The 11,923-nt window shown below is 31.9% G+C and overlaps 1 protein-coding gene across 1 annotated transcript; it reads right to left on the bottom strand.

Annotated features, from left to right (window-relative positions):
* Window positions 1-409: 409 nt before the first annotated feature.
* LOC139499113 (uncharacterized) lies at window positions 410-6,188 on the bottom strand. The gene is made up of 8 exons (XM_071287798.1): window positions 5,714-6,188; window positions 5,380-5,439; window positions 4,628-4,693; window positions 3,748-3,822; window positions 3,233-3,307; window positions 2,893-2,963; window positions 2,355-2,441; window positions 410-1,834 (listed from the first exon to the last, which is right to left on the bottom strand). The coding sequence occupies exons 1-8, from the start codon at window positions 6,078-6,080 to the stop codon at window positions 1,364-1,366; spliced, it is 1,272 nt and encodes a 423-aa protein (XP_071143899.1). The 5' UTR covers window positions 6,081-6,188; the 3' UTR covers window positions 410-1,363.
* Between the last annotated feature and the right edge of the window lie 5,735 nt (window positions 6,189-11,923).

The raw sequence follows: 11,923 nt of genomic DNA, 5'->3' as shown, positions 1-11,923 counted from the left end.
CTGAAGGACGCCTCCGGGTGCGGGAATTTCTCGCTACATTGAAGACCTGTTGGTGACCTTCTGCTGTTGTTTTTTCTGTGGTCGGGTTGTTGTCTCTTTGACACATTCCACATTTCCATTTTCAATTTTATTAATCCATTCGAATCGTTTTACATTTTGGTATGTCTCGGAGCCTTTCATAACTAGCTGTGTAGTTTGGGTCTGTTCAATTTTGAACCGTATAGCGACCTTTAATTGTTAACATCTAAAACATTTGGTCTGTGATGACTTGTTGTGTCATTGGCCATTATATCACATCTTATTTTATATCAAAGATGTTTTGGCACTCTCTACTGTGATTTTTATTTATTGTTGCTTTCTTCATGAAGATACTATTATTGAAATATTGGAATATAGATGACAGAAGTTATGAAATATTTTTTTTTTATTATTATATCAGGAAAAACTAACATCTTAGAAGCAAAAGCAAACACTTCTAAAAAACAAACAAGTGTACATTCTTAATCATTACATGTTAATAATATAAAATATTTTGGACATTAAATCAAGTTCATTAATATCACAAGTTTAGACGTTTCTTTGCAAATAAGTAGGACTATAAAAATCTAAGTATTATATACAAAATTGTTGACCCAAACATTAGTACAATATTTTTGTCGGAAATATAACGTAATATGAAAACGTTAAACGGTCTTAAAGTATTTGTATGAATTTTCACATTTCAAACCATGGTATACCTACTATGAAAAAAGATCATAACTCTTATATAATATACAAAATACTCATGTTAAGTTATTCTTATTTTTTAAACCTATTAACAGCACTCGAAGTAATTATGAACTACCGTACTGTTACATGCATTGTAAAAGCTTTATTTGAAAAGGTTTAATAGGTAAAGTAAACATTAGACATGCAGAAAAAAAACTTTTAAAGAATATATGTATAAAAACACATAAAAAGCTAAAAAGCAATTTTGACAACAATCACATGATTGATTTACAAATGATAACGTTTGCGATATTTACAGAAGTCAAAGAATGCCAGTTTTTGCGCTACAAGACGAATAAAATAAAAATAAAAACAATTAATAATTATAATCAGGATAATCACTTTTACATGATAACGAAAACATACTAGCTACAAAAAACTGGTGATATGCAAAGTAAATTTCCAACCTGCTGTGTATATTCATGACAATGTTATTTGAAAAAAACTAGAGTTAGCAATACAACTAAACAATGCTTTGTTGTATCTTAACTTGTTTTGACAAATAGAATACTTGGGTTCCTGAAGTGCATACACATATATACGATATTACAATTAAAAAGATTAGCCAGAATCTTGATCTGATCAATACATTTATTCAAAAATATGTTTTTTTGAAATCTAGATATAATTTCAAAATAAGTTCGTACCCTTCAAAATAAAACTTTTCACCCCGTTGAAAACGTGTAGGGGGTAAACATACAAACAACACAAACTTCTTTTCCACTTTCATTGTATCTACTTTTTTTGGCCATTGAAACTTATTTTTTTCTAAAAGACAAGGATGCATGAAGTTTACAAGTAATCCATCTGGTTCTATACTATCTACAAGACCTGGATACCAGGTGTCCTCGAAAGCAACAGCAATCCATACATTTTGATCTAAAACATCTGCAATACTAGTGGCAGGATTGACACATGGAACATCAATTTCAGTATTTCTTTTTTCTTCATTTTCATCATTATCTTCGTGAAGATCTAAACCTGGTTGGAGCACAGCAAACGTTGTGTTGATTTTGACTGTCGTCTTTTTCCTCGATACATTCGTTTTTCGTGGCTTCTGTGTCTTCTGTAATAAAAAATAACTTTCTTTTTATAATTTAGTGTTGGTGGCAGATAATATAAAAGGGTGGAAAAGCGTTAACCGAACTACACTTTGTATCAGCTTCCGCGCTTATTATAAAAATATGCGCACGATCAACCCTTTCACAACCTTATAAAATTACTTAACGAAGCATTCGATACTTATAATTAAATGATTTTGCTAGGATCATAAAATTATCATTTCTATCAAGTTTTCACTTGCGCACTTTATTGCGGAAAGTGGTGTCATCATGATTACATTTTAATTTTGAAGTTAATGTTTATCTCAGAATGACGCTTAACAACCAATCAAAATAACGTATTATTATAATGATATTATAATACATAAACTTTCATATAATGTGTTGCACTATAAATTTTAGTTAAATTAATGATGGATCGTAAATAGCTATCCTGTTTTTTACTGGATCCATACGCTATGCAAGATTAATGTTAACGTGCAAGTTCGATTCGATGGAATTCGATTTAATTTAGGTAACACTTACCTTTAATGTATTGACAAAATTCAGATTTTGCAAAAATTGTTCGTTGTCTTTGATATTTTCATGTCGAAACAGTTCATACGGCGTAAGCTAAAAATATATAAAAGTATATATTAAGTAAGTATGTATAAACATTATAAACATTTGTTGTCAATTTTTTTTTTATATCCATAATTGTCAGTAAAGTTCTCAGTGTTATCATCAAAAGAACTGTCCACGAACTTTACAATGTTTATATTATTTCTCGTGGGATTTTGTCTGATGCTTGGTCCGTTTCTGTGTGTGTTAGTTACATTGTAGTGTTGTGTCGTTGTTCTCCTCTTATATTTATGCGTTTCCCTCTGTTTTAGTTTGTTACCCCGATTTTGTTTTTTGTCAATGGATTTATGAGTTTGAACAGCGGTATACTACTGTTGCCTTTATTTATATTATTTATCTTTCTTTTATTCGAAAGTTTTATGTAGTTGTTTTATATTTTATGTTAAATAACAAATAATTATTATTTCATTTTTAAAATTGTGTACATGTAGGTTAAACTTACATTAGCACTTTCATCCTCTGTCTGTTCTCTATTTTTATCAAAAGGAACAACACCCTCAATTTCATCTGTATCTAAAATTCAAATTTAAATTAGTTGTTCGTTCTTAAATTCACAATATAGCCCTGCAATGATATGAATCACATTTCATACTCAGAAAAAAATGAAAACTATATATAGGGCTTTTTTTATATAATGAGGACCTTTAATTTGACCCCCAGTGGATATGTGTCTCATTTGAAATTATACCACATCTCTTTTTTTTTCAAACTGTTTGACAACAGGTTCATACACTTATTAAAATCATATCACCGGCAATTTAAAAAAAAAATGGATGCACTACCTGTTGAACCATCGTCAATCTGGATAGTCGTCTGTAGTTCTTTGTTGCTGAATTGTATTTCCTCACTGCTGCTTTCTAGAAAAAAAAAATAATATATATATAAATATATATTTCTAGTTAACCAATTATTTTGATTTAAAAATCAAAGTCGCAATTTTTCCAACGCCTACTTTTGAACATCATTTGTTCATTCATTTTGTATAAAATTGAGAATGAAAATGGGGAATGTGTCAAAGAGACAACAACCCGACCACAGAGCAGACAACAGCAGAAGGTCACCAACAGGTCTTCAATGCATGCAAGTGTGTTATCTTAGCGAAGCGTTATTATATTTCGTCTTTCTTTGGTATTTTTTATGAGTTATGTTATTGTTGCATAGATTATTTACTTTCAATTTGTTATTTATGTGCCTCATTTGCAATTATACCACATCTCTTTTTTTTCAAACTGTTTAACAACAGGTTCATACACTTATCAAAATCATATCACCGGCAATAAAAAAATGGATGCACTACCTGTTGAACCATCGTTAATCTGGATAGTCGTCTGTAGTTCTTTGTTGCTGAATTGTATTTCCTCACTGCTGCTTTCTAGAAAAAAAAATAATATATATATAAATATATATTTCTAGTTAACCAATTATTTTGATTTAAAACTCAAAGTCGCAATTTTTCCAACGGCTACTTTTGAAGCGTAATTTGTTCATTCATTTTGTATAAAATTGAAAATGAAAATGGGGAATGTGTCAAAGAGACAACAACCCGACCACAGAGCAGACAACAACAGAAGGTCACCAACAGGTCTTCAATGCATGCAAGTGTGTTATCTGAGCGAAGCGCTATTATATTTCGTCTTTCTTTTGTATTTTTTATGAGTTATGTTATTGTTGCATAGATTATTTACTTTCAATTTGTTATTTAAGTTCCATTATCTTAACATATTTCAACCAAATTAAGAGAAAGAGTGTTTTTCTTTTGTATGCCTCGTTCACACGTACATTTAAATCGAATTGAATTCATATCGAATGTGAATGGAATTCGCTTATCGCGTCCACACACTCTTCTTTTTTTAATTCGAAATAATTCGAATTATCCAATTAGCATTATAATACGTTCTTGTTAATATAAGTTAAAAGTTATCGTCGTTTGAACAGTAAAGCGAATTTGAAGCGCATTGCAATTCGAATTTAATTCACATTAGGACGTAAATTCGAATTGCGTGTGAACTCACCATTATTATGCTAAAAAAATCTAGGAAAATGCTTTCTTTGAGAAAAGAATGCAGATCGATAAAGTTTATTAGGTAACCTTTGTTTAGTTAAAGTTTTAAAATATTTACAAGTTGATATTTATAAATCTGATCTATATGTTATCATGCATGCAAAATATTCACTACCTTTTTGTATTAATGCTGTTTTTAGTTTTCCGTTGGCTTTCTTTCTGCGTGATGTTTCCTTAGGAGCTAAAAAGAAAAATTGAAGCAATTGTAAAACAAACTATTAAATTCATAAACACATTTAAAAAACACTTACAGATTGTATTTAATTGAAAATAGAATGCAACTAACTAAGCAAATACATAAGAACTATTTTTATGAAGCCCATTTGTACATTACTAAAGTGACGTTTATATTTTTATTTGTTTATTTGTTGGGTTCCGTGATTAACTTGTGTGTCCTTATTATTAAAACAAATACATTTCTATATATTTATTAAGTATTTTTTTCCATCTGTACGACTAATTTTTTTTCAAGAAGGAGACTGATTTTGTAAATTGCCGAAAAGTGCATGTCTGTATGTGTGTTGTTATTTGTTTCGTTATAGTCTGCATTGGTCATTTAGGGCGCTATATAACTTCTTGCTCGCTGTGAGCTGCGCACTGAATGATTTACTTTCACCTGTAATTGATTGTTCCCTTTTTTATACATGGAGACTTAGATGGAGATTTTTCACATTGGCACTGATACCGCATCTTCTTAATAATATTCATATGTATATCACATGAGCACGTTTCCATCATAGTTGGCACTTAAAATTTGCCACTGAACATACATCATACCATTGATATCAATGGCGTATAGCCTAGACCTCCTACGCATCCACTTTGAGTACGCCTGGTAATTTATTTATGTAAACTTTATATATATACCTTTCTGGGCGTTTTGCTTCTTCGTTCTATTACGAATGTTCTGTAATGGCGAATCGACACCTAAAATAACATATAGAACTTACTAGTTTAAAAATAAATAAATTCAGGCATACTCATACATTTATTAGTAATTTTAGTAGCAGAAGAAATATTGAATTCTAGTATATTTAATTTGAAATTTTGTTTTGATTTGTTTTATAAATTTTGAAAACTCAGTTAATAAAAAAATCCGGACAAAAACGGCACTACAAATATGACCGCAGCCTTTTTCTTATAAAGAATCGTATACAACAGAAATGGTTTAAGTTATAACGAAAAAGGAATGTTAACTTACTGATAGTAAAAGTTTCTGAAGTATCCAGTGATGTGGTTGTTCCTTCAAGGGCCTTCTTCTGTGTTTCGGCAAGCTGTTTACTATGCCCGGGCCCAAAATGTAGCTTTGAAGGCGTTATCATTGGAACATCCTGTCTTACGTCATTCCTAGAAGGATAATAATTTTCTAATGTCTTAGCTCTCGCCAATTCCTCTTTCGTCAGCAATGACTGTACATTTTTAAATTTGTGATACAGCACACCTTTTCCAATATATCTTGGACGAGATCGTCTAACCCTTGTCATTTCGTCCTTGACAAGAAACATGAACGAAACAGGCTCAAGTTCCAGCTCACGTAGTCGAGTGAGCTGTTTTGTTATTTGTTTCATAGCTTCACTCTTAATTCTTCTTTCGTTCGATACCTTCGCCTGTTTCTCTTCTTCTTCAGTGAGATATCCTTTTTTCTCGCAGATTCGAGATTTTTCAACACTGCAAAAATGAAAGTCCAATAATATATATTTGTCAGAACAGAAAAAAAATGCTTATGTTGTGTGGTTGATAATGGAAAATATCTTGATCCTCTTAAAGTATAAAGCAAGGTGACAACAATAATACCAAATAATTTAGATGTGTTTAGCCTAGGCTCCTTGTAGACAGTACCTTGACCTCAAATGGTTTACTTTTATAAATTTTGACTTGGGTGGAGTGTTGTCTCACTTGGCACTCATACCACATCTTCCTATACCTATTTACAATGTTCAGCAAAATAAGATGATGTGTTTTATTTATTTAATTTTGTTATTATAAAAAAAAAGAAACGAATATAAGTTTATATTGTAGTTGAAACTATACTTTTGACCAACTTGTTAGTACTTAGTGCAACCAGGCTTATATTGTTAAATACCTCACTATATTTTAAAGAAATTAACACAGATAAGTGCTTCTACTTATTAAGGACAAAAAATATGGTAAACATTTGAGATAGAAAATAAGCAAATGTCGACTTACACAAATTCCACATGCAGTGTAGTATGTACATATTTTATAGAAATACACATGATATATTTATATATATAAATATATGTCTAAATATATAAGTGTACGAACAAAAGTATTCATTGAAATACATTAAGCAAATTTGCACTACCATTGACAAAAATTCATCCTTGGGAATGGCATATGATTGAATAAATGGTTTAGATGCACAGTTTTTTGTAAACTAATAGACTCATCCCTTTTTTTCATTTCTACCAGTCTATAAAAAAAAACGTAAACACAAGAATAACAATGATTGGTTTTTTTTTCAAAAAGTTAAATTTTGCAGAATTAAACATTTAAAAACAAACAATCTTTAATTAGATGATAGTGTTGGGTTTCATTAAACTCGAGTATAATCATGTGCGATATATACATCTTTTACCTTGAAATGTTATGTTGAATTTCATTTTAGCATGTTTTAGATCCATTCCATAATAAAATATTGAAGTCGTGGTATCATTTCCGCCTCATTGCAGTCTGTTATCATCTGTTATTTGGATATTTATGGATCTCCATTTAACTATAACTGTCTTGCATTCTTTTGCATCATATACAAATTATTGTAACAAATCAAACATGTCAAATACATGTTAGTCAATCCAATTAAAAATGTTATTTCTAAATTCAATCCTCATTTACCGAATTTTGAATTTCATAACAGAAAGTGATAGAGTAATGGGACATTTGTTCATTTCCAAAAAATTATCTATCTACGAATATACTTTAAACTTAAAAAGGTATTAAAATACAAAATTAAAAATGTAAAAATAAATATGATATCATATAGTGTAAAGTTGTCTTCCATACAACTACAATTGGTCTATAAATCATCATCGGAGACAACTGTATCAGTGCTCAGGACGACATCCTGGATTTCAAGTAACAGGGTCAAAAAAATGTCCTTTTTCATTTTGTCCTCATCAAGACTATTAAGCACTCTTGTATAATGAGTTTGAAGAGCTTCATCTGAAATTTCATTAATAATTTTTTTCTTAATTTTTTTGACAATCTCTGACTTTGGAATTCTAATAAGGTGACCAGCTTGTTCTTCTTCTGTAATATAAACTGGCTCACACTGATTAATGTGGGGGCTTGGTTCTTGTTCCAAAACAGTGGTATTAATCCAATTCATGCGCTTACACGTTGACGTTTCTAAAAACATATTTAAATCTGAATGTAATTTTTCGCCGCTCATTGAAACAAAATCATCTTTTGCGAGATCGAGATATGTTCGTAGAGACTGTCGAAATCCGTTTACAGCGTTTTCTATGCATAACTGTTTTGAAGAATGCTCATTACTCTTTCTTGGACCAAGCCATGAGGAAAATTTTGCCTGAAGACTCTCTATGTAATCTAAGTTACAACAGACGGAATACCATGTATCATCTGAGGGAATACTTCCACTGGGAATAAATTGCTTCACGGCTCTGTTTTTTTCTTCCAAAAGAAAATCCATGTCTTGACCTTTGGATGGATGACCACTGACGGTAAATGATATATTGCTGTCCCATATATTTCGCACATCATCTGGCATAAAATGATATTGGAGTGTGTCAAAAAGTTCGATGTTTTGATAATGAGGATGAGATCTACCATAAAACAGTTCTTTCAGGTGGAATTTTGCACTGTGTACAAGGTCGCTGTTGTTTCTCCTGACACCCATTCTGAGGTTAATGATAGCCTGTGAAAATCTAAATACCTGGAGATGAAGGTTTTCCCATCTAGGATTATTGGATAAAAAATCTTTGTAAAATGTTAGATACGTTTCTGGTGTTGGGCTTTCTTTAGAAAGAATCATTTTTCTAACGAATGGAAGAACCATTTCTTTCATTGCAGTTGTGTGAAAAACTAGTAATAGTTGCCACGCAACGTGATGATCTTTACATGTTTTAGCAAATGTCTTCGCATTATCCGTTGTGAAGTTGAGTAATTCGCACATGCTCTCTAAGTAAGGCGTCCAATTAAGTTCGAAGAAAGATTTGATTACATTCATCTCGTAATGTCCTAAGCCTATACGCATATACAACCAGTCAAACTCTTTTGCAAATGAAGGAATTAAGTTTGCATGATTTAGCCGGTGGTGTTCTTTATATAACTTGCGAGACATAAATGAACGTTGACAATAGCAGCATATGATGCATTCGTCTAAAATTTTGTGATATAAGCTGTGTGGCCTTCCATCACAGCAAACGAAAGTCCAGTGACGATCTTTGCCATTATATTTCATAATTCCACTATCTATTCCAATTTGACGAAGTACAAGTGCTACCGAATCATTGCTGTTAGGATTTACAAAGACTGGTTTACCCATTACTAAGTTAATTTTCTCTTTATGGTTTGTTTTGACATGTTCGAACCGGATATGTTCATTTGTGTCCCTCTTTTCTTTTCCCAATACAATCTCTTGCGATCCTGGATGTCTTTTAACTTCGTCAATTAGTTGTTTTTTTGCTCTTGCTTGCTTTATGCCCTCCTTCTGCTTACAGTTATCACAAATAAGTTTTCGTCGGGCATTTTCTTGTCCGCAGATTGAGCATACCAGAATTTCTTTTTCTCTTGTCTTTTTGTCAATTTCTTTGTCTATAAAATCTGTAATATCATTTTGGTTTAGTTCTTGTTCTGCTACAACGTCTTTAATTGCTTTTGACAGGAAGAAATATAGCTGTTCATAATGAGTTTTCTCTAATTGCTCGTACTCAGGAAGTTTACTGTCTCTAATGTTTTGCACTTCATTGATAAAGAACTCTTTTTCCTCACGGACTTTTACAGCTTCCTCATTAATAGCATTAGACATTTCGATATGCTTTAACTTTTCGTCAAAGTGTTTTACTGAAAACCAGTTTTTGGGTTTAAGAGACTCATCATGTTGAATTGCCCTTTGAATATCGGAATGCATGCTTGCATTGACGATTGTAGTTATGACCGAAGACACAGACTTTGAGCCAGTACCTATATTTCTTTTATACCCAATGACTTGTTCATTATCAAATGCAGTTATCACTGTACCAGAAGGACACCGTGGTGCAGTTTCTTCAGTGGAGGAGAGCCATTTTTTCAAAGTAGTATATGTTCCACTTGGACAGCTCTTTCCAAGCGAATCAATCGCTACTCGGCTACTAGTTTGCGTATAAATGTCGAGAGAAACAAGAAAAGCAAACGGAGTGACAAGTTTTTTGTATCTTAAACTGTACATGTATTCGATTACACGACAATACATCAGGGCAAGTTGTGTATCAAGACTTTTAACTTGTACAAAGTCTTCCCCAGCTATTCCAGCAACAAAAGAGACTATAGTTCTGTTTCGTTCATTCAACCAAATATTGGGATCTAGGTTAAGCAAAGTTTCTCTAGATGCATACTGTCTTGATATTTCTTCGCTGTCTGTTTGTAAAATGTCTTTTTGTTTTTTTGCAATTAGATAAGTGATTTTTGCCTGTTCTTCTTCTGAAAGTTTTTTAATGTATAATTTCATGAACGAATCTTTTTCTGTTGAGTTCAATTTGGAATATAACTTTAAAATATCAAATGCAGATATACCACCATCAAACTTCTTTTGGCTTTCGGAGACAGAATTTAAGTTTACATCATCTTGTTCTGTGGGCTCGTGTTGTTTTTCTGCTACCGGCAAAACGACTGTGTCAGTTGTATCAGCGTGTGTGTATTTACGAAGAGAAGCTTTCGGGGTTCCTTTATATTTACGTTTTCGCCTAGAAATAGGATTGCAGACTGGACACGTGTCAGAGTCATCATGTGGAGAAAATACAACTGGTTCTACGCTGGTATAAAAATCTTTCCTATCATTCTTTGATTGTACATATCGAAGTAGGAGTATTTCATGATTCCTGCATAATGATTTCGGATGGATATTTGTGTCGTCTAAATCAACATTGATTTTGAATAATTCAAATATTTCCTTTCGAAAAGCACCTTTATCTTTGGTACCGTGTTGTAGATCATGAGAACCACATATTCTACACATATAGAGTAATTTCTTTTTATGAGTGTGAATGTTTGAAAAACGACTGTCAGGATTCAAACTGAAATGACAATGACAGATATTTACTTGATGTACTAATTTGAAATGATATCCTTAACATTATATAACTTTTCGACAAAAAATTAACAAATAGAAATAAAAATCAGAAATTGTCTCCATTGCATAGAGTATTAGTCACTCTAAAGAGATATTAATGACTTTTTTGTGTAGATATTACAATCCCATTTTTGTAAGATCTCCGTTTTCCCCGATGGAAAATAATGAAAAAGTGGATTACACCTGAATTTAATTCATTATATTGTTCACTGCGCGTTAATCAAACAACAGGTGGGATTTCAAATGAATAGCTACAATTAATATGCATTTCAAGTCAATGCACTATTATTGTCTATGTGAACAATTCAAACGAAAAAAACTATTGGCCTTATTTATATAAAAAAAATGATCAAAACAAATATGTAACACATAAACAAACGACAACCACTGAATTGCAGGCTCCTGACTTGGGACATAAATTAAAAGTCACTGTAAAGAATGCTACCAAAATATAGTGTGTTCAATTGTAAAAAGAAATGTTAAAGTGAATTGCTTTTGGCAAAAGACGCACACTCATTTCACGATTGTATCTACTTATATAATCAATGCACATAAGTTATGGACTAGTACTGCACCCGTGTTAACTAGCATTGGGGGGTCGCATGTCATTGTCCAGATACATTTGTACTAGCAATAGTGTTTTTTATTGTAATTTTGTGTGTGTGTGGTTTTTTTTTCTTTGAGGGGGGGGGGGGGGGGGGGGGGGGGCTGTAAAATACTGCTTTCCTGTGATGCATCAGCTTGTTAAGTTTGGTGAACTTATGGTCTAGTTTGTTAGGACAACAGTTCGAAAAAAAAATGCAGTTGCTATTTTCATCAACTCAGATAAATATTGGGATGCCCCTGACCACTATTACAATTTTTCAGTTAAAAAAAAGAATGTTGACACACATCATATGCTATGAAAATTCAAAGACGATTAAAGTAGATCAAATAAAAATTAACCGAGCGTTCCGAGAAGGATAAAGAGTACTCTAAGGGTTGCAAGCGTAACATGAGTTTAAGGGCTGTCAATCCTTCTAAGATTGCTACTAGATACACTCTTAGCAGATAAGAATAATCTTTAGCACTAAGATTGTGCCAAAACTAATTTATGACAGA

This window comes from Mytilus edulis, chromosome 12 (genome assembly GCF_963676685.1).
Source record: "Mytilus edulis chromosome 12, xbMytEdul2.2, whole genome shotgun sequence".
NCBI lineage: Eukaryota > Metazoa > Mollusca > Bivalvia > Mytilida > Mytilidae > Mytilus > Mytilus edulis.
Note: the sequence above shows the minus strand (reverse complement) of the source record. Positions and strands in the feature narration are given on the sequence as shown.